At 45.3% G+C, this 22500-nt stretch overlaps 1 protein-coding gene across 2 annotated transcripts in view; it reads left to right on the top strand.

The window, feature by feature from the left end:
* PNKP (polynucleotide kinase 3'-phosphatase) overlaps positions 1 to 22500 on the top strand; it is a 228603-nt gene that overhangs the window by 43059 nt on the left and 163044 nt on the right. Inside the window, exons 1-3 of one of the 2 annotated variants that reach the window (XM_069605637.1) lie at positions 7318 to 7445; positions 7873 to 8019; positions 20524 to 20570. In XM_069605637.1, coding sequence (XP_069461738.1) covers positions 7893 to 8019; positions 20524 to 20570 — 174 coding nt within the window. In that variant the 5' untranslated portion in view covers positions 7318 to 7445; positions 7873 to 7892. Of the gene's footprint in view, positions 1 to 7317; positions 7446 to 7872; positions 8020 to 20523; positions 20571 to 22500 lie in introns of those variants that run through there. The other variant, XM_069605627.1, reaches the window with a different exon arrangement.

The raw sequence follows: 22500 nt of genomic DNA, 5'->3' as shown, positions 1-22500 counted from the left end.
CGTCTGGCCATTGGATTCAGGATGATAACCCGAAGAAAGAGCCTTATGTATGCCCAGTTTTTCGGAGAAGGAGGACCATAACTTGGATGTAAACTGAGTTCCCCCATCAGATAGAATTGTTTGGGGAATGCCATGGAGTCGTATTATGTCCTTCAGGAACACAGCTGCAGTCTCAGAGGCTGAAGGTAAGCCAGACAGGATGGAGAAATGTGCCAATTTGGAATAAAAATCCACCGTAACCATGATGGATGTCTTCTTGTGAGAAGGGGGTAGCTCTACAACAAAATCCATAGACACATGTTCCCATGGTCTAGTAGGAAGAGTTCCTTGTTGTAGCAATCCTAAGGGTCTTTGTCTTGACACTTTGCTAGTGGCACAAACTGGGCAAGAGGCCACATATGACCTAACATCTTGACGCATAGTTGTCCACTAAAAACTTCTGGTTATTAATTTGGTTGTTGCCTTCTGTCCCTTATGACCAGCCACGAGTGAATCATGACATAGTTGTAAGGCCTTCCTTTGCAGAACTATGGATGGTAGGTAGAAGGCTGTTCCATGGAACAACAGATATCTGGTCTTCTGTAGCTTGTAACGGGCCAGAATCTCTGGCTTGCATTTATCAGAGTCAGCTTGAACCTCTTGGAGGAAGGTCCTTACCACTGCCAGGAATATATAAGGAGTTTTTCCTTATCGGGCAAGGGTTCACCTTCAACCAACCAGCTTCGGGACAAGGCGTCAGCTACCTTATTCTGGGATCCCGGGATGTATGTGACATGGAAGTCAAAATTGGAGAAATAGTATGCTCATCTGGCATGTCGGGAATTACAGCATTCCATTTGTTGAAGTACCTTGAGGTTACAATGGTCTGTTCGGATTAAGAATGAGTAGGTAGTTCCCTGTAACAAATGCCTCCACTCCTCACAGGCCTGTCTAATAGCCAACAGTTCTCTTTACAAGACAGAATAGTTCCTTTCGCTCAAGGAAAGAGTGCATGAGAAGTAGGCAATAGGGTGCTCTTGACCGTCCTTCCCTTCCTGAAGCAGAACCGCACCCTGAGGCATCAGTCTCAAGTATGAAAGGTTTGGACTGGTCGGGTAAAACGAACACTGGAGCGGTGGTAAATAGCCTCTTGAGTCTGAGAAATGCGGCCTGTGCTTCTGGATTCCAAACATAGGTCACTCCTTTCTTAAGGAGTGAAGTGAGAGGAAGTACAATCTCTGAGAAATTAGGTATAAAACGGCGGTAAAAATTGGCCAGTCCCAAAAACCCCTGTATGTCCTTTATAGAATCAGGTTCGGGCCAGCGTGTTACAGCCTTAACCTTTTCTGGGTCCATGCGTATTCCTTTAGCTGATAGTATGAACCCCAGATAGGGTACTTCGGGAACTTCAAAGAAACATTTTTCTGGTTTAGCGTTCAGTTGGTTGATACTGAGATGCCGTAGTACCTCAGTAACCTGCTTTCGGTGCTCGGTCAAGTTGGGAGAAAAGACAAATATGTAATCGAGGTAGATTACAACTGACATATATAGCATGTCTGAAAACTCCTTGTCTATAAAACTTTGGAACACCGCTGGAGCGTTAACCAGACTAAATGGCATAACTCTATACTCAAACAGTCCCAGCGGATTTCTAAAGGCTGCTTTCCATTCATCGCCTCTTCTAACTCTCATCAGATGGTAGGCACCCCGTAAGTCCAGCTTAGTATAAACTTGGGAATCTTGCACCACTTCAAGCATGTCTTGGATAAGAGGCAGAGGATACCTATCTCGGATGGTGATACTGTTCAAACCCCTGTAATCGATACAAAGACGAAGTTCAGGAGAATCCTTTTTGGATACAAAGAACAATGATGCTCCTCCTAAGGATTTAGACTCCCTGATCAATCCATTCTTGAGATAAAGCTCTAGGTAATCCTTTAATGCCTTCTTCTCTATCAGTGAAAGAGGGCACATGCGACCGAATGGGAGAGGGATCTCAACCTTCAGCTTGATGCCGTAGTCTTCAGGATGGTGAGGTGGGAGGAGTCGGGGTACAACCTCTTCAAAAACGTCCATGAAATCTTGATAGTGTACTGGAACAGAGGATATGGTGGTACACGCAGTGGTGATTATACTTTCAGTCTCGACCTCCACTATGGGATCCTCAATACAGTGTTGACAGCAGAAAGAGGAATCAAAACTTAACCGGTTGGCACTCCAATCTATTTTAGGATTGTGCAACCTCAATCAGGCTATTCCCAGGATTACTGGGAAATGTGCTGCTCTTATCACATCGAAGGTAAGTGTCTCAGAATGATTGCCCATGGATATCTGAGTGGGTCTAGTTTCCATGACGATAGGTCCTGAAGACAAAGGATGACCGTCAACGCCTTCTACTGGAATTGCCTTCTTCTTTTCCCGTAGTGCAATGTGATTCTCTTCAACCCAAGAGATATCAACGAAGTTGCCAGCCGCTCCACAATCCAGCATGGCTAAAACAGGGATAGAGGTACCTGGAGAGACCTCAAACAGTATCTGGAAAACCATTAAGCGGTTGTCACCTTTGTTACTTGAACTTCCGTGGATTGGTCTGGTGCTGTTGCAAGGATTTGAACTGCTCTCCCCGTTGAATCCCTTGCGTAATTTCGGGGAATAGTGTTTCCCTGGTGGCGTGGAGGTAGTTCAGGCCAGTTCCATACTATGTGTCGAGAAGAACCACAGTACATACAGAGATTTAGATCTTGGTGTCTTTTTCTTTCTTCAGTTATCAAAGGACCTCTTGCAGCCCCTGTGTTGTTCTCTCCTTTGTAGATGGTGGTAGGTTGAACATGGGAGGTAGGTTCTTTCCCTTCCTTCTTTCATTGTGTCTCCCATTCAACCTGTATTCGATATGTAAGGCATATGTGACTAACTCCTGTAAATTATTAAGACGTGCAATACGAGCAAGCTCATCGTTGATGGCCTCCTGTAATCCTCCGCGGAAAATAGTCGGTTGGGCTGTGTCTGGCCATCCAGCATTCGAGGACAGTCTCTGAAAGTGAGGTACATAAGATTGAATATCTTGAGCCCCTTGTTTGATGTCCAGCATTGCTTCAAAGGTTGAATATTGGACCTCTGGGTGTTCGAAGCGAGTCTTGAAACCTTGAACGAACAAATCGTAGTCAGCAATCGAAGGATCTTGATTAGTTACAAGAGGAGTCGCCCAGGCTAGAGCATTTCCAACAAGATTAGCAATCAAAAATCCCACCTTGACTCTTCCAGTCTCGAATGTCTTGGGTCTAAAGGAATAGTAGACCGAACAGGCCTCCAGAAACGCCTTCATCTGTTTAGGATTCTGATCTTATTTGCCAAAAGGGAAAGGTATAGGTGGTAGTTATCCTCTGCCATCATCTCTGGTTGCAGATTGTGTCCGAAGAGTTAGATTCTCAGCACGTAGGGTGTGCACTTGCACCTGTAGTCCTTGAATGGCATTGCAAAATTCTTGATATTGCTTCAACGAAGCCATCTCACCTTCTTGGCGTTGTATACTGTCACCCTCGGAGGCTAATTCCCGGCACTCGTACTCACCTGGGTCTTCGATGGAGCTGTCTTGGGTATCGGAATCCTTCTTCCGACTTGGTTTCTCGATTCCTTTATCTTCCTTTCTTTCTTTTTGTGCAGGTAGGGACAAGCTCACTTGGAGGCCACCTTGACAGGTATAATACCAGGTCCAGATGGCCCCAGAGGAGCAAGCCCCTAAATAAGAGAAAAAGCCTTTACGGCACAAAAAACCATGGGCTGTAGCTGGTGCGAGTTGAGAGTTTGCAGAGTAGTAACTGGTGGACAGGAAGTAGTCTGTCTTCCTAGATAAGTAGTCTCTTTCCAGGAAACGCAACCAATCCAAAGATGTAAGTCAACCAACAGATGAAAATGGCAGTTCCAAGCTTGTAGTCACGTGAGTACCCAGAGGTAGCTTGTGGAAGAGGCTTGGGTACAGCTGTAGAAGTAGCTCTGTAAAGAAGACGGCAGGGGCTTGTCCAATGTGAGTAATAAAGCTTGTGAATAAAAGGTAGAAGAAAAGAGGGTCCGCTATAGAGAGGAATAGCGAAAACACATAAGGAACTGAACGAAAGAAAAGTAGTAAGCAAAACTACAGCAAGAGATACGAAATGGAATCAGAATTTACTCGGAGAAACTGACGCAGAACTAGAGAGGAGTAGCAAGAAAGGAAGTACTAGCAAAAGGTTGTAAACAGTAAGATTCCAAAGTAATGAACACATGAAATATAGATACATGATGTGATACGGAAAAAGAAAGTCTAGAGAAATATACTAGATAGAGTAGTAGTCATAGAAAGATCACGCAAAATAAATACCTGGAGAATTCTAACACCCGAGCATGTCGGAAGGCACCAAGGAACGAAGAAGAGTACAAGGAAACAACAAGAGAAGAGTAATGAAGAAATTTGCTGGAATGCTGATGGGACAGGCACCGGCAGCGCTTCACCATAGACTGATACAACGCAAGGAAGCAACAGACAAAACACAGTATTATGGGAGCAACGGCCATCTTGGAAAAAACTAGACCTGTACAATGGAACACTGGGCGGCCATTTTAGGTGTACTAGGCCAGCATGTCCAAGAGCGGTGCATGACAATGGGCTGCAGAATACTTCTGAACGTGCCTGTGGGGTGGTGATGGACCACCAGCTGTTGGTGCACAAGCTTAGTCCTGAAGGGATAAGGGCGGCCACCCCCCGCCTTTCTCGTATTGCAGCCAAACTGCAGGAATACACCTATGAGGTAGTACATATCCCTGGATGGAGAAACATGCAGGCAGACTGCATGTCCAGATTGCCAGAGCGCAGTAACACTGAGGACAACTTCCTGAAGGACGAGTGTGTCGTGGCTTCGCTGGGAGATCTACAAAGCAAAGAATACGTAGAGATGAGTGAGAAACACTGGAGAGAGGAAGCCACCAATGACACAACCACAACAAAAATCATCCAGCGGGTTAGGAAGGGCTTGCCTGAGGAAAGAACAGTCCCCGAGGGCCTGAGGCCGTACTGGAAAGTGGCAGACAACAATTTTGAGGAGCAAGGGATGCTGATGAGAGGATACCAAGTTATCCCACCCCTGGCATTGAGTGGAACCATCATGTGCAGAGCCCATACAGGGCAACTGGGGGGCAATATGACAAGGAGAAGGGTGAGAGAGTCGTACTGGTGGCCAGACATGGACCAAGATATAAGAATCATGACAGAAAGATGACATGATTGCCTCAATAGTGACAAGATGTTGAAAGTGTGACAGGCACCACTATACCTCACCGAAATCCGGGACAGTGTGTGGCAGACGCTTGGATTGGACTTCATAGTTCAGCTGGAGCCCATGAAACCTGAGCACAAGCACGGGATAGTGTTGGTCGACTACCTATCAAAGTGGGTGGAAGTCAAGTTTGTCCCAGACATCCCGTCCGCCACAGTCATTGGGGTGTTGAAAATTATCTTCCAATGGGAACGACTGCCGAAGGAATTATTCACTGACAACGGTGTCCAATTGGTTTCTCGCGAGATGGACAAGTTTCTAAAGGACAACAACATCCATCGCATTAAAGCAGCGTTGTACCATCCCCAGGCCAATGGCTTGGTGGAGCGGGCAAACAGATTCATCAAGGGGGCGATGCAACTAGCCACACGGTCAGGGGTGGACTCCTATTGCACTGTCAAGAAAGCAGTAGCAGCCATAGCTCTCTGTTTTGTCACCCCACAGCAGGTGAAAACACACGATTTTACTTTTGGCAAGTGAAAGCCCATTCATTTACATGGAAGGCTAGGGAGCTTGGCGGGTTAGGGAGAAGCTTTCCCGGCGGGTGACACCCGCCAAAAGCATGTGAATTGAGAGGTATGGTAGCAGCCCACCCTTTGACCCCCCCCCCCAAAGGGACTACCAAATGTCACTGTTTCGACTGATACAAGGACGCACAGCGGCATCCACCTTAGTTCCTCCATGGCTGGCACAAGTAAGGGAGGATGATGAGGTTGACATGGAAGAACTGGTATGGCGAAGGAAGAAGAGCAAGAAGCTCATGAAAGAGTGGAACAACAAAAGGAGAGTGTACCGGACCAGTGAGATATGCGAAGAAGATTGGGTGAAGATGAAATTGTCACAAACAGATCCCGTCACTGGGTATAAATTCAGCAGATCCATCAAGGTGTGCCAAAGGGGTACCAATCATGTGCAGGCTCAGGATGGGAGGAGATGGAACTTGGAGAGAGTGGCACTGTTCGAAAGAAGTCTCAGGGAAGCCACAGATCCCACAACTCGGGACCATGTGCACGACAATCACGAGAAAGTAGAAGAAAGAAGGATTGACAGAAGTCCACCAAGCCTGAGGAAAGAAAAAACAGGAAGTACGGGTGAGCAAGTGGAGTATTACCCAGCACCCCGGGAGAAGAGAACGGATTGGATGCCTGAAGTAGAGGACCCACAAGCGGAGGAAGAGAGCAGAGGAGGTTTTTCCCAGAGGGCGAGAAAGAAACCAGCAGACTATGTAACGGAGTAACACTATCCAGTTTTGTCTCCCAACAAAACGAGGTATGTAGAGACGTACTCTCGCAAGAGCAGGGAACTCTCGCGAGAGCCGAGTGGAAGAGGCAGACGGCAGCGCGCTCGAGTCGAGTGGCATTCACGGTGCCGGCTAGGAGCGGGTGGGACTGAAGCCCCAGGGCTTCTGCAAAGATGGCAAGCCCCTCCATCCACACTTGCCATCCACCCCTATTATAGACCCTCATGCACACCTTATTCCTGGGAGGGAGATTTCTACAGAGAAATCGGGAGCCAACAATTTCCCCATAAGAATGCATTTGGGAAATAATTATTTTAGGTGGGAGAACGTGAAAAATAGCAGTATTATTCACAAAAAAATCGGGACTCTCCCGCCTAAATTGGGAGGGTTGGCACGTATGCTTATGTGCGCTGCTACCTGCCATGACCCACAGTGAAACAACTGTGCTGTCCTGACTGCAAGTTGATAATAAAGGCCACATTCACTCTGGCTGGTGTCCGAGCAATTATTATGGGGCCACAACAAGATTCCTGTCAATTGGGGCTGGTCTTCAAAAGTAAGTACTGCGACGAAGAAGATTAGCACTAGGAGTAATTATGATAACCAGTAACTAATCTAAACATGTTTCTTTAAATATGAACCAATTGATTGGTTCATTGTATGTTAGCATTTCTTTACTTTAAAATATAACATTTGAAGTAAAAAAGAGCTACCGTTTTACAAACTGCACAGAGGAAAGACTGCCGCTCGCATCTCTGTGCAGCTTTTCTTCTGTACCAATTGAATTGCCCAGGGAGACAGAACAGTGTAGTCTTTTTTTTATGTTGACTGTCGCTGGAGGAAGGCGATCAAGCGGCTTCAGACGGACTCAGACAGTCAGATCAGATGCAGGCGGCTGTCAGAGAGAACTGAACCAGAAGGTAAGAAGCCCGCACTCATGCCAACTACAGGGCATCATTTCTAGCAATTGAATAGTGCTTCATTTTGCGCTTTACAATTTGTATGTAATGTGTTTTTTGCGGAAGGCGACAATTTTTGGGGCCAATTTTATTCACAAACATATGAGTGTCGCTTTCCTGCCAGGTTGGCACTGTGTAAGACTTGTGAAGATCGTCTGTGGCCATGCTGCACACGGCTAGAGAAGGCGGATTTTCAGTTCCGGGTTTTCGTTTCTTAAACCAATGCATTCTGGAAGTTGTAGGGTATGCCAATTTAAATTGACCAGTTAGACTACACTTCCACATATCCGAGTGGTCGGGGAGTCTTGCCCTGTTTGTCTATGTGCGCCAGTCTCTCTCTGGAGAAGGCAGGCCGAGCGTGGCTCACTCTCTTGTTTTTTTGCTATAGGTTTCAGAGCGTTGGTGCCGATGGAGTGTTTCTTGCTAAGCCGGGACGGTGGCCACGACCCCATCCCTCTGCCGGATGCCACCCCAGTCGTGGTGGGAAGGGGTCCTGAAACATGCGTCAAAGATTCCAAGTGCTCAAGACGTCAAGGTGCGTACGCAACGCCATCAAAGCACCCCGGAGCGCAGCCCAATCCCAGAATTGGAGCAGGGGTGCACATATGGTTTAGCTCGGAGGCGAATGTACAGCACGTCTCATACGTTGGGCCGGATTGTTCATGAGGAGGGGAGGGTGACTGCATGAATTTGAGTTAAAAAAGGTTTTTAGAAGTACATTTTCTAGTTGAACTGTCAGCTGCCTAATATATTGCCTCACAGTACCGCTTTTATTAATTTGTAATGAGGCTGAAGTCCTGTTTATGAATGGAATTAAAACTGCATGTATCATCATGCAAACAAAAAAACGGGACCACAGAAGCTTCACACCTGTTATGAAAGTCTACCGAGTTGATTTATTATTGTTTTTCCTGCTGGCTATGATGGCTGTTAATTACAGTTTAGTTCATGGGAGCTGTGATGTACATCTGTGTCGGATAAGGGCTGCAAAGTAGAAAGCGATGAAGGGTAAATAAATGGGCCGCGTTCATCTTCTGTGACTATTTAATTTGCAGAATTCCAGTTAATCAGGAAACGCGCTAATGCTGGTGTCGCTTGCCTGTTAAATGATTAACAAAGGCAACCAACTTTATTTGATGGTCATATAATCAACTCTCATCGAAGAATGCTGTCGTCCAAAACTGTGCCAGTGTGGTATGTCTATAGTACACCCATGCTCCTTCACTTGCATTCAGTAACTTGCAGTTCTGCACTTGTAAGTGAAAAGCAAAACTACGAGTCCCAGAATACATGTGAGCACATAGCAGAAAATGTACCACTCACACCCGACATGAAGGATAATTGTATATCTGCATTCGTTCTCTAGTGTGCTCTGGAGCGATTTTTGCTTATTGTGCCTTTTTATAAAGCCAAATGCATAAATCATACTGCTCCAGACATTGCCACTTTGTGCTGTGCTCCTTGTCGTGCAAATGGTCCAGACAAATCAAGTTGTCCAATGCCACACCTGAGCAGTCCTTCTCATCCACATTTTGTTTTCTTGTCATTCTGGAACCCTTTGTTTTGTGGAAAGTGGTAAAGGCATACGGTAAGGGTACAACCATGCAAAAAAAAAAAACAAGGCTAGGACAGGGTCTGTGGAAATTAGATCTTTCTCCTCCAAAACCAACAATAGAGTAGGTGAGTGGTGTTTGAAAAGCAGCTACAAAAATGCCTGTTGACAGAACAAGGCTAAAGGAATTTTTCAGGCATGCCGTGAAGCCACTTAGCAATACTTCAACCCTTGTTGCAACTCTACGGGTGAGCCGATTTATAAAACGGAGATTTGGAAGTTGATCATTATCCTCTGGAGCAACCTCCCTGCCTCTCTCTATCTTGAGCGTGATCTCCTTAAGTTCCGGAAAGTCCTCAAGACATTCCTCTTTCTCTCTCTCTGTCTTCCCTGTTAACCTCCTGTATTCTGCCTACTTCCCGTCTACCTCTCCGTAACATCGTTCCGTTTGCTGACTGGTCGCCTGATGCACCTCCAGAGCCACACAGGTCTCAGGCTCCACCGCCAGTCCTTGGACTTGCCCCCAGGCCGCTGCACTCTGCTCTCCACTACGGCACATCTGGAATTCATTCCTTGAGAAGGGTACCCTCTCTGCACTTAACCCAGGGGCCTGCTGGGCTGGGCGCACTTGTTCCCTCCCCCCCTCCCACTTACATTACCTTACAATGTATGCTGCCTAGTTTGCCAGGCCTAGTATGGCAGTTTTTTGTTTCTGTATGCCTTCTCCTCTCCCTACACCCCCCGCCCACGGACCCTACTTATCACCTGTATCTTCTTCTCCTTCATCCCCATATCACCCCACTCTGTCATGCACTAGCTTAAACATTGTTTGCGTAAACAGTTTAAGGATTGTATGCCCCTTCTCACCTCCTTTTTATTGTCATCATTTGCGCTTGTCTTAATGCTGTCAGGCTTTGTTTGCTAGTCGTTTTTGCTAGATCATTCGGAAACTTCAAGGCCTAAGAATTACTGTGTTCCCTTCCCGCTTTGAAGCACTTCACTTGTGTATAAGCGCTTTACAAATAAACAATTGCAATGCAGCCCTTTCTCTGTATATCAGATCTGTATCTCTCAATCTATTGAGACTCCAAGAAAGGGGAAATACTTTGGCTTTGGTGGGCATGCGCCCATTTAAGTCTGGATGATTATGGGGCTTGCTGTGAGTGTGAACGGAGTCCAGAGTGATTGAAATCCGCAAAACTCTGGTGAGCAGGGCTGTAAGTGCCCCGGCAGGCTCTGAAATCTTGTTTTGAGGCGGGTCCCCAACGGGGCTCACTAATCTCCCCTGGCAGCCCCAGCCACTACATGAGACCGATTTCTTTCTAAAGCCTGGAGCTCTCGCTCGTGTGCAAAAGCTTCAGAAAAAAACGCCTTTCATCAATAATGGTGGCGCCGCACCTGCGAGGCATCCCTTCAAGCAAGAGATGCTAGTGGGCTGCCGCCACCATTCTGGAGAGGAACTGGAGGCCGCTGCAGAGGACTTGTTTTCTAAATCCTGAAGCTCCTGCACATTCTCAGGAGTTTCGGTCTTTAGGAAAAAGGCCTGAGCTTCCATAGGCCTTACCTTTCAGCCTTAATGGTGTCGCTGCCCCTCCCCAGCTGACGAGGGGCAGCGCCACCTTTAAGGCTGAATAGTCGAGGCGCTGTCCCCTGCCAGGTAAGCCTATAGAAAATAACTGCAGAGTTCAGCACCCTCTCCCCATAGGGGAGAGTGTGCTGATCTCTACAAAAGGCTGCCTGGCAGGGGGGCCAGTAACTGTGGTCTAACGGGCCAGCAGGCGACCCCCCCCTCCCCCACCATTAGGCCACGCCCCCTTGATGAGCCCCGACTCATTTAGCAATGCTACTTGATGCACTCCTGGCGAGTTAGGAGGTATGATTATATAGGAAGCTGTCTCCTTGTCAAGGGTTAGATACTCCACCAGTCCTGGCCTCCAATGTCCTCCATTATCCAAAAATAATAATAAAAAATTTAAACTGACAGAAAATCTTCCCTTGGACAATACTGTAGCTCTGGTTCTGCATGTTTTTCAGGAATTGATACAAAAAAAGGGAATGAACTTAGATGAAAAAAGTACCCGTTGATTTGTCAACATTACTGTCCTTTAACACTTAATGTAGGCTTCTTTTATAGTACAAGTTTATTGCTAGAGGCTATCCTTTTCATAATTGCACCCCTGGAGTTTTTGACTAAAGATGTGCCCCTGATAAATTCACTGTAATGGGATTTGTTGTTTGTTTCCCCACAAAAAAAGAAAAAGAGAATGGGATACAGTAGATGGAAATGTGTGTAATAAGTAAACCCTTTGCTGCAGTATAGTGGCAGAAGATGTGCATATAAATAGGCCCGGGTCTTTATTCTCTCTGGCGGTCGCTAGTATGTGCTATGATTTCTTGACATTTGTTTTATTGACCTCAGAAGCACATACACCCTGTGCAGCAGGTCCTCAACCCCCTTAGCTGCATTACCTTTGTAGTCTTAATGTTGAGGCATATGCTGTTTTATGTATCTGAATACACCATACTATCAATCACTAAATTACACTTAGGCTTATGGTTTTTTTTTCACCAAATTGGTCTGCTTCGCAAACTGTTAGTAATGGTAGATGGGTGTAGATCCCCGATTTTACTATGTAAAAGTTATCTTGGCATTTGTATTGCAACTCCTGCCATAGGCTAAGGCGTTGATGGAGTGTTTTCTCTTATTGCATTAGTGTGGAGACTTGAAGCTGGACGAGTCCGACTTGGGCTACCCGGGTCAATGCCTCCTTCTCTGGTCACTGCCTGCACAAAGAAGGGGCAGGCCACGAGCCCCTTTGGCTGCCGCCCACTCTGGGGAAAACGGTGTTAAAAATCGCGATTTTGTAAGTGCCGATAGCACTTAAAGGAGCACGACCGCCCGACTTTTGGTCCCGGCCGCCTGGCTTCCTGGCCTGCCCCAGCCATTCATTGATTGGCTTGAACAGGAGTACTCCTTGGCACAACTGTGCAGCGGCTGCCGATTAATTTAAAGGTAAGCGAGCACAAACAGTTGGTAGGCAGTGCTTCCGAGGCTCGCTCCCTTCGCCATCTCCTATGCCCCACCCTCGACCTTTTCTAAAAACACTGGCGCTGTGTCCCCTCTCCCAAGCACCAACCTCTTCTTTACCCTATCTCGGCTCTCCTCCCATCCCAAAAACACTTGCGCTTCCCCACGCCCTCCCCAAAATGCTGCATCCCCTTTTCTATGCTCTAGCCCACGCACCTTACCCCAAAGTACCAGCATTTTACCTAAACCCCAGTCCCCAACCACTTCCCCAGCCAGTTAGCCCCTTTTCTTGCCCCTGACACAGGTCCCTCCCCAGTTTTGCACAGACGTTTCCCCTGCTTAGCTTGTATTTCGCACTAAAAGCCAGGCCAGTCCTCCCCATGTCCCTCACTCCTACCCCTGAATTCCTAGTTACTTTGCTGGATTTCCTCATAATCCTTTAGCAGACGCACATTCTCTGTTGTTCCTGTTTTGTTATTTAAGAGGGCATCGTTAAAAGCGATTGAAATTAAGTTTGGCTAAGCAGGAGCTAAAAGCAGGTCCTGGGTATCAAGCATTAGCCAGTGACAAGGAGCTACCCGCGGGGGGGGGGGGGGAACAAGGAGCTAGTACCCAGTTTTCCGCAAATTACTCGCACATAAGGTGTACACTTTTAAAGGGCTGGTCTAGTAAAAATTTTTATTTAAAAAATAGATAGGCCATATAAAAAAAAATACTAACATCCACCGTTTTAAAACTTCCTATGTAAAATTTTGAGCTATTCAAGCTCACAGGGGCGCAGCCATTTTGTGAAATGGAGGCCCTCCTGTGCTGGCTTTTGCTTTTGCGGCACTAATGAAGGAAAAGCCAGCCAGCTGTAGTAAACAAAGTCTACCGCTAGGTGGCTTTCCCTTCATTAGTGCCGGGACTCGGAGGACGCGGACCGGAGACCAGAGCAGGAAAGCTGCAGCTGAATCTCGGTAAGTGCTGTTTATTTTTTTTACAAAACCGCAGCATTTTCCAACACAATAACGTTGTATTTATGTTTGCGGTCGCTTCAAAAGCTGCAGTTTTATTTGTAAGTTTTCCGGGCTTCTCCGGGCTGTAAAAAAAATAAATAGCACTTACCGAGATTCAGCTGCAGCTTTCCTGCTCTGGTCTCCGGTCCGCGTCCTCCGAGTCCCGGCACTAATGAAGGGAAAGCCACCCAGCGGTAGACTTTGTTTACTACAGCTGGCTGGCTTTTCCTTCATTAGTGCCGCAAAAGCAAAAGCCAGCACAGGAGGGCCTCCATTTCACAAAATGGCTGCGCTCCTGTGCTTGCTTTTTCGAATTTTGAGCTTGAATAGCTCAAAATTTTACATAGGAAGTTTTAAAACGGAGGATGCTAGTATATTATTTTTTATGTGGCCTATCTATTTTTTAAATAAAAAATTTTACTAGTCCATCCCTTTAATTATGACCCCTTATGCTTTAAATGTCATAAATTATAGGTTGTCCCAAATGCACAGTTAAATTCACATAGGTGTGTTGGTTCGGCATCAGTTGGCCTGGAGAGTAGCTTTTGGTTGCACTTGTTGTCAGGCTAATCTGGCACTTCTAGGCTACAAGTAGGAGCTAAATGGCTCCCCTTTATCCTCAATTTCGAACCCGGTTATAAGTATTTATGTTCAGGTTGGTTTACCATGTGGTTTGGTGCTTTGTAAGTCTGCTTTATTGAACACATAGCTTTCAAAACAAAATATGCAGAAGGCATTGAACACTGATGTAAAATCAGCTGTCCATTGGCCTTATTGTCAGTGGTGGAAACATGGGGTTACTCCTGATTCATTGAGTCCCACAGGTCGTTATCGGATGTTTGGAGGAATTAAAGCAGGTTGATAATTCCACCTGCAGTAATCCCTCCTGTTTTTGTAGGAAAATGCATCTACTCAAGTATGTATTAGTGACGTTTCCTCTTATAGCACAGCATAGAAAGAATCGCTTTAACTCACTGGTGCCAGGTGTCCCTATCTCGATTCATTGTAAACCTTCCAGCCATCACCTCTTGTGTTTTGCTAAAGTTACCCGAGTGGGACGGGTATTCTCAGACGTGGGTGCCGTGCCTGCTGGGCCTAGAGACCCAAGCTACTCCTCACTGATGAGGCCCAACAAGGCCGAAACATGTCTGGGGATGCTTGTGGTCGCGTGCAGAAGGGGTGCGACCAAGGAGTTCGGGCTGGACTGCCCCTTTTGTGGTGAGACCAAGCCCGATTGGCATATGGTCTTTCCCCTTCTGTAATGGCTTGGCAGCTGAAGAACGATGGTCCGGAGGGTTGCCCAGAGCAATGCCAGTGGTTAAGATTCATTCTAAACCTTTCAGCCATCACCTCTTTGTTTTTGCTTTGTTCCTATCCCTTTCCCTATAGAAAGTGCGAACCTTTACTTTAAAATTTAAGCAAATCTCTAGAAAAGTGGATATAAGAAAAGCAAATCCTCCATTTGCTACACTGTGTGTGCATGTCCAAAAAAACATCTGTTAACATAACTCACAAATTGAATTTTTTAGCCATTTTATATTTTGCAGTCCAGAGTCTCTTAAGCCCCTCCATAGCTGCATCAATTTCGAACCATGGTTCTCTCACAGATTAAGTGAAATCAAGGATACTATGATAGTAATGTGGATGTAGGATGATTTGGGGTGGTGGCTTGAGAGCACAAATGAGATGTGTGTTGTTATAGGACTAAGAGATGTCATATAATTGAGATCCATCCTGCAAAGGCGTTAGAAAAAAGAGGCCCCAGCAATGTATTTCTGTTTCTATTAAAAGTAAATAACAAATGCTTGTGACAAACTCCACATTCTGTTCTTTTTAGCTGAGTACACCACATAGCTTGTTGGGGGCGGGGCTCAAACTACTTCGCCCAGTACTATTGACTAAGCCACGCCTTATCCCTTTTCAGACTTCTCTCCCATGACGCCTAACTGGCTTTCTCTTGTTGCATGTTTTTCCTTTTTTTTTTCCACTCTCTTTGAGGCCATTAGTTAAAACGCGTAACATTTATTCTCTTTTGGACATACCTCGTTTGAAACGTGTTGGGTGTGGTGCAGTGATAACCCAATGGCGGTTCTTTGAACTTTGGAATTGGTCTGATAAAGGCCTGTTTGAGCTGTGGTTGCCATAGCTTCATTCAGTGCTTTTAGGCGGCGTGTTCCAAGTGGTTGTCTCTCATTGGTTGTTGGACTGTGGTGACCTGAGCTGATAGACATGTATTGGGTGTGGTGCAGCACACTTATTGCTTAGTGGCTGTAGTATAATATTAGACAGATCGCTTTCACTTCATTGTGCCTCGCAGAGTAATAAGTGTACTCAACTTGATAGACTCTCGTTGGGTGTGCTGTGATAACACAAGAGCAGCATTTAGTTATCCTTGTTTGTTGTGGGACAGTAACAGCAAAGCTGTTGTCAAATGTAACCTTGATACTGGTGCTGCAGTACAGTATTCGGTGCAATGCTGTTGAAATGGTTGTACCGTGATAGCTGGGCTGTAGTCCAACCAAATAATGCTGGGTGTGGTGCACTCATTTGGATTGTAGTTTATCTTTCTTGTGTGTCGTTCAGCTGTAGATGATCTGGGATTGCAACCTTGTTGGATGTGGTGGAACGCTAACATGTAAAATGGAGTTTTTTGATCTTTGTTACTACATGTTGGCCTCTGGGCGTTTCACTGCACTTGCCCCAGGTGGAAGCATGGACACCCGGTTGACTAGTCATTGTAATTGTAATTTGTTATTTATATCGCGCTTAATACCCAGAGGTGTCTAAGCGCGGACCCGGCGATCGAACTTTCTGTTTCCAAGGCACGCACGTTGCCCCTGAGCTATCCTCCTGGGGCAATAGTCCACCGATGGCTGTTTCACTTGTTTTACCCAGACTTGAGGGAGAGTAGCCAGCCAGGAGCTTAACCGATTGCTGGTGCCTGATCTCCCACGAGCGGCTTGGCCGCATGCCGATCAGATGGGGTACAACAGTGATTCGCCCGACTATAAATCGTGCAAGCAGGCTGTCGGCGTTGAGCACGACCCAAGCTCTTCACGTGTTTGTGCTTCAAAGACCGAGTCACTGTCGGCCCCCTTCTACTCCGTCCTGTTTACTACCGTCTGGCTTTCAGCAAAGGCAAGCGTGGATAACGTCACTATTTCGGGTGCATGGCTATCCTATTATCTCTGACTTTAAAGGGGCTCTGCTGGGCACCAGCAATGCCAGGGGGGAGTTTGTGGATCTCGTCTCCACCCCCAGTGTGTGAATCTAATGAGAGTATAAGGCAGTGTATTAGTCTTAGCCTTCATGTGTGTGCTCCATGGCGGTGTGCATTGGGTTGATGAGTTGCTGTTGTATTTCACTGTTACAATACATGGCGCATATTTGGGCACTGTATAAACAGTATTTTTTTTCATGGCTGGCCTAGCCTTTGAGGCCCTGATTTTTAAAAAGAAAATACACCGCAGGTTCAAAACTGCAGTTAAATTATGAATTGTATGTGACTTTAAAACTTGAATTCATAATTCTGAACGAAAATACACGAAATTGAAAGTAATTTAGGGAATCGGCCGTGATGGTATTTATTTATATAGCGCCAAGAGGCTGCACATGGCATTGCACAATACAAAAATAATGAACATGACAATTAATGGCATAGGAAAGAAAGATCACATCACAACCAAAAGTCAGGTGAAAATGTGGTGAGCCCAGGCTGATTGCAAAAGATAAGGTTTGGAACATTTCTTAAATAGAACAAGATTAGAACAGATATCCAGAGGAAGAGAGAGCCATAGAATAGGGTAAGTAATTGGAAAAAACCAAAGCGGGAAGAGTTGCAAAAAGGCCGGGAACTGAAAAAAGAAATTGAGATTAAGAACCCTAGGAGCATGAACACCTATTTAAATACTAAGCAGAGAAAATTGAACTCAACGCCAGATCTGATTGGAAGTCAGCGAAGTTCAATCAGGAAGGGAAAGATATTTGAAGTTATTGTAATGTAAACCATAATCTGATTGTAGAACGGAACGTAGCAAAGAAGAGCGTAAACTGGAAAACCAATGTATCAGGAACAGTAATAAGACGAGACAGGACACCTGTTTGTAATAATAATTTAGTGGAAGATAAACATAGGTGACACATTTTCTTTACAATGTAGAAATGGAACTGACAAGATTGAGTAATGGTAGATAGAAGATGGTGAGGGATTAGAAATTCTATTTTGTTTTTGGCTGCATCTTCTGTCTTTTTTGGGTTCAGGGATAACCAGTGCAAGAACGTCCAGCTTTTCACAGCCAGAAGGCAAGTAGATAGAAGTTTATGAATAGAATCTTCGAAGTATGGAAAACTTTAGTGTCATCGGTGTAAAAAAGGTGTACAAAATCAGAGAAGCCAAACATTGATATGAAGAGTGAAAAGAAGGGGAACCTTGAGAAACCCAGAAAGGAAGAGCAAATGAAAAATATTTTTCGTGACGCCACAAAAGAATGACAGACACGAGGAGAAAACCACTGAAGAGCTAGATACCAAGTCAAGAGTGAGTGGAAAGAAACATAGAATGATCTCCATCCTTGAGTGGCACCGAGATTTAACAGAATTAGTATAGAAGACAGTTTAAGATGTCGAGCGTGAAGAATTCAGATGGAAACTGAGAGAAGAGCGGTTTCTGTTGAATGACCCGGGCGACGGATTGTCTCTAGTGATTGGTCCTTTGCTTGTGTCCCTAGGGAGTGGCATGACTAACCATTTCCAGGGAACAATATGGCATGTGTGACGTTCTTCCAGAAACGTTCTCCTAGGGTGAAGGCCATGGGCCACCACCCACATGACACTTTCTGCTGCTAAAGTGTGGCTCTGTCTCCGACCTAGTATAAAGTATTAAACACCATTGGCACTAAGCTAACAGCCTTGCACCAGTAACCCTGGGCTGGCCAAGTCCTTTGTCAACAGTCGGTACCACACTTGTGCAGTTTGTAACCGCAGCAACCACCATTGGCTGGTATCATTAGGGAAGAGGAATACCTTAACCAAAATCCTCTGGGATTTAAAGGAAAAGATAATAAATAGCAGGGGGCCTATGGGTAACCTCACTGCAGGGTGCAAACTTGTTTCCCCCCTTCTCTGCTTCCATTTATTTCTTTTGCCAAGAAAGTACAGGTGTGTGTGTTTCCTTGAACATGTATGTATTCCTTTCAATCTAAATGCAAGCCTGGTTTTAAAGGGGCCTGCATATAATGTTTGCAGTCTCTTTATATTTCTGGACTGGAGAGGTACTACTCTCCAGTAACAGCTATTTAATGGAGACCCCCTTCCCTCCTACGTTACACCTGACTCTGCCTATGCATTTAAATACAAGGGAATGCAGAGGAGTTGCACTTTGCATAGTTCTTAAGGAATAGAATTTAACAATCTAGTGCTACAGCTTTCCACGGCTGCATAAAATGCATGGTATCTCTTTAGGCGATGGTATGTTGCAACTATAGCAGGGCTCAAATGATTCTCCACCGGTTTAAACCACTACCTATTTCAGCAAATAATACTTAAAATAATTGTTTTACTTTTTCTATAACCTTGATGCCTGGAGAGATAATGTAGCTTGAAGTCTGAATCATAGTTTTTTCTCTAGCATACATTCAGTGCAAATATTTGAGCTATTGAATGTGAATGGGCGAAGATTTTACTGTCCACTGGTTGAATTGTATTGAAATGTATTTATACCGTGCGTCACTGACCCTGAGGCTTAAGAGCGCCGACATACAAACAATTACAATTGTGTGGTGGCCAGTGGCATCGCTAGTCCAAGATAATAGAAAAGGCATCTCGGCATAAATAAAAGGATAAAATCAGCAAATGCACATAAGCAACAACTGAATGATTCGAAACCGATTCTTAATATGGCCAGCTAGGTGTGTAGATCTTTATATAGACTGTAAACCCCGGTCCGCTAGTATGTTAACTGATTCAGCATTTGAATGTTCGGTGGTTTCAAACAAAACATGTAGGTCTTTAGACCTTTTGTGTCATCCCTGCATGACCCGAGTGGAGACAATGCTTCTTGAATTTCGGAGCAAATCCATGTTTCCGGGAGATCCAATTATTTTCTCCATGCTCAAACTTAATGGTTTATCCAGTAGACAGAGACTCATTCTATACAAAATACTTCATAGGATCTACTGTACTAGAACAAACTTGTATGGTATGGGGAGAGCTGTGTATCCGAACTGCTTGAATTGTGGGAATGTGGAGGGTACTTCCTATATGTCTGGGGTCTTGGGGTCAGTTTCTGGACTTTCCCAAATTGAGCCTCTTGCATATTTGGGGAGACTTCCCACAAGGAACAATGCCTGATCAAAATGGCGCTTATGGTTGTGAAAAGGGAACAGGCAGTGGGATGGGTGGTCAGGCAAGCCTGATGATATTGACATGGCGAGAAGGAATGAATTATTGATGTGACCTATAATACAGTGTACAGAGATAGGGTTTGTGCCCAGAAACAAAATATGGAGAAAATGGCAAGCTGTGATCTGAGGATCGGTCTGCTGGGAGGGTTTAGAGTGAGCTTACTAAGCCGGGGAGGTCCCGGACATTGAGAGGAGGGATCATATTAGGCTCAGACTTTAAAGCGTTCGATACAATGGGGAATCTATTTCAGGTGTGATGCAATGGGCATGGTACGAACATTGTAATGTGAAGAAATAAAAACAATTTTGCTTTGTACTTTTTTTTTTTTTTTTTTTTTTTTTTTGAAAACGTAATCAAATTAGTTCATATAAAAACATTGAATTGAAGCTGCTTAGCACAATCAACTACATTGTACAGTGGCAACACCCCGAAACAATCTGGCCGTGTGCATTTACATAGGCCAAGCAGCTAGAGAACTACCATCTTTCTAACAAAATAAACCTCAACAAAACTGGAAGAAAGCTACATCTCTGCCCTAACCTCTGGAACTTCCTAACGAAACCCCTGCACTGTTTCATAAGGGCACACCTCTAGAAAGGGCTGCTCTAGTATCCGGCAGTAGAGAGCGCTGCCCTCCGATTTGCTCATTCTTGTCAGGGCTTTGGTTGCTCTAAGGTTTTGGTGCTGAATAAATCTTAGAAGGAATATGTGCATGCTTGCACGAAAAGTGTTGTTGACCTAAATTCTTCACGTGTTTTCAGGTTACAGTGAAGTTGCAATAGGTACAACTTTGGTGATGTACGACCGTGATGAATGGGGTGCAATATTTTAACTCTTTTATTCTCTTACATTTTGGTGATGATGATGGGCCAATTTAGTCAAATGTGTTTTGAACAGCACTATACGCTGCAATAAGAGTAACTTTGCATGGTGTACTTCTACTTTGAATGAACTGCAATTGATTGAAGTTCGTGGGATGTGGCATACTAATAAGTGAATTGTGGTTTGTTAAACAGTGTGGCCTAATATACTAATCTGCTGCTCCCCTATTTTCTGTAGTGGAGCTTTTTGCTGATTGGAAGCAGCGGACCGTACGTGTTACCCAGGTGAGAGAAGCACTACAGCCTGCACTTATCTGTGACCGACCCTCTGTCTACCTGTGATGCCCCTGCCGGGGTGCTCAAATTCTGTGACCATTTTTCTCTCCTTTTCCTCCACCCGTGGCTCATAGTCTGAGACCCTGTCCACTTGCTGTTGACTTAGCTTTCAAGTGAGAAACCAATTTGGGCTTGAAATATGTCTTATCTATTATTTTCAGCCTCCAGTATTTTTTCTGTTTCTAGCATGAGAATCACTCATGCTAGAACTAGAAGAAATATTTCAGAATGCACTGTGAATTGGCTTTGCAAGCCTCTCACAGGTTGGTGTTGCTTTTAGGACCATGCGGTGGATTGTAAACCACCCTCGCCTGATGCCTTCCCAAGAAAGTATTCACCTCAAATGTTTGGCAAACTTTGAATCACTCGAATTGTAGGTGATTGTGCATTGGTATGAGTAAGTTTGACATGGACGTCTTCCTTGCCCCTCCCTTCCCATTGTCTTCTGGAGACGGGGACCCTCCCCTTCTGCCTCCCTCTACCTAGATGCTCACTTACCTCAACCCACCCGCTGGCAGTGTGGCTTCTGATACTTTCTCTCCCCCCGCCCGCAAACGTCCTTACTTCCTTGGTTGCTTTTAGACTATTCCACCCCTGGGCTACCTGGTACCCTACCCTGCCATACCCCTCCTTCACTCCCTCCTTTGTCTGCTTGGATACTTCAGTCCCAGACCCAACCTCCTGGCATGCCTGATGTCTGTGTTGGCCAACAGACCACGTTCCTGAAAGCTGGCACATTCCGCCCCTGGTTTTCTTGAATTGGGGTTGCCCATCCCTAGTTTCCTGCAGGCCAATGTCCTTTGTTACACACACTGGTTTCTTGATTTTGCCTGTGTTCCTGGAGGCTGGGCGCTTTGTCCTTTTCTGTTAGCTGGGGATTTGGGTCCTTGCATTTTGACCCTCTGTGCAAACTTTCTGCCGTTCTTGGAGACTGCCTACTTCCCTTTTCCTCTCCTCTCCCCCACCCTGTTAATCGAGTCGAATGTTTGTAAGACTCGCCCTGTCTGGGCATCCCTATACGCTTGAGTGATTGGAGACTGGACCTTATTTCCCCTGGCTCCCCCTTTTAGCTACCTAGAGGCCGTGACTTTGCTCCTTCTTGGCTGCTTGGAACTGTTAACGCCACCAGGTTGCTTGAAGGCTCCAATAACCCCATAACCCAAATTGTGCAATATTGTATTTTATTTATTGGGTATTTATAATGTGCCTGTACAGCAAATGGTGTTTCAAGTGGAGTGTCGTGGAGTATGCGAACATTTGACAAATTGGGAATATACTTGTGTTCTATATACCAAAATGATACTAGATAAAGTGTGTACTGACACATTCTGTTGGATGTTCGTATTATCAGTACAGGAGCATTTCATGCAAAGCATTATTAAAGGTATTGAAGCTTGTGCACAGGCACAGCTCAAATTCTGTGCATGGCCTAGAGTCCACCCATCTTCATTTGCGGGCGGCATGTACAGCCATAAGGGAGCTGGCCAATCTCTACGTTCTTGGTGCATAATGTCTTATGTTGAATGTAAGTTGGACCTGTGTTGCAGGTGGCCCTGCGAAAGGCAAATCTCTTTAACGTTGCTGCAAATGTTCCCTGTTAGGCAGTCGGGTGACACAATGGCTGGTATAATATGGTCATTGGGTTCCAGGTTAAGAGCCAGCCTAGCACCCTCGTTCTCGTGGATCTATATTTGCTAGCGCAAGATTAGTATTTTGTTTTTACTTAACCAAACGAGAAGCTACTCCAATAATCCATAATGTACAGGACCATTCCGGATTCCATTGAGTTTCTGGATTGTGTTCGAGAGAGAGGCAGAATATGTCAAAGGAAATGAAGCTTAAAATCTGATTCCTTCCGTTTATTCTCTGCGCTGGACCA

The sequence above is a fragment of the Ambystoma mexicanum genome, chromosome 1p (genome assembly GCF_040938575.1).
Source record: "Ambystoma mexicanum isolate Mex_15411 chromosome 1p, UKY_AmexF1_1, whole genome shotgun sequence".
NCBI classification, from domain to species: Eukaryota; Metazoa; Chordata; class Amphibia; order Caudata; family Ambystomatidae; genus Ambystoma; species Ambystoma mexicanum.
This window is presented reverse-complemented; position numbering and strand designations above follow the sequence as displayed.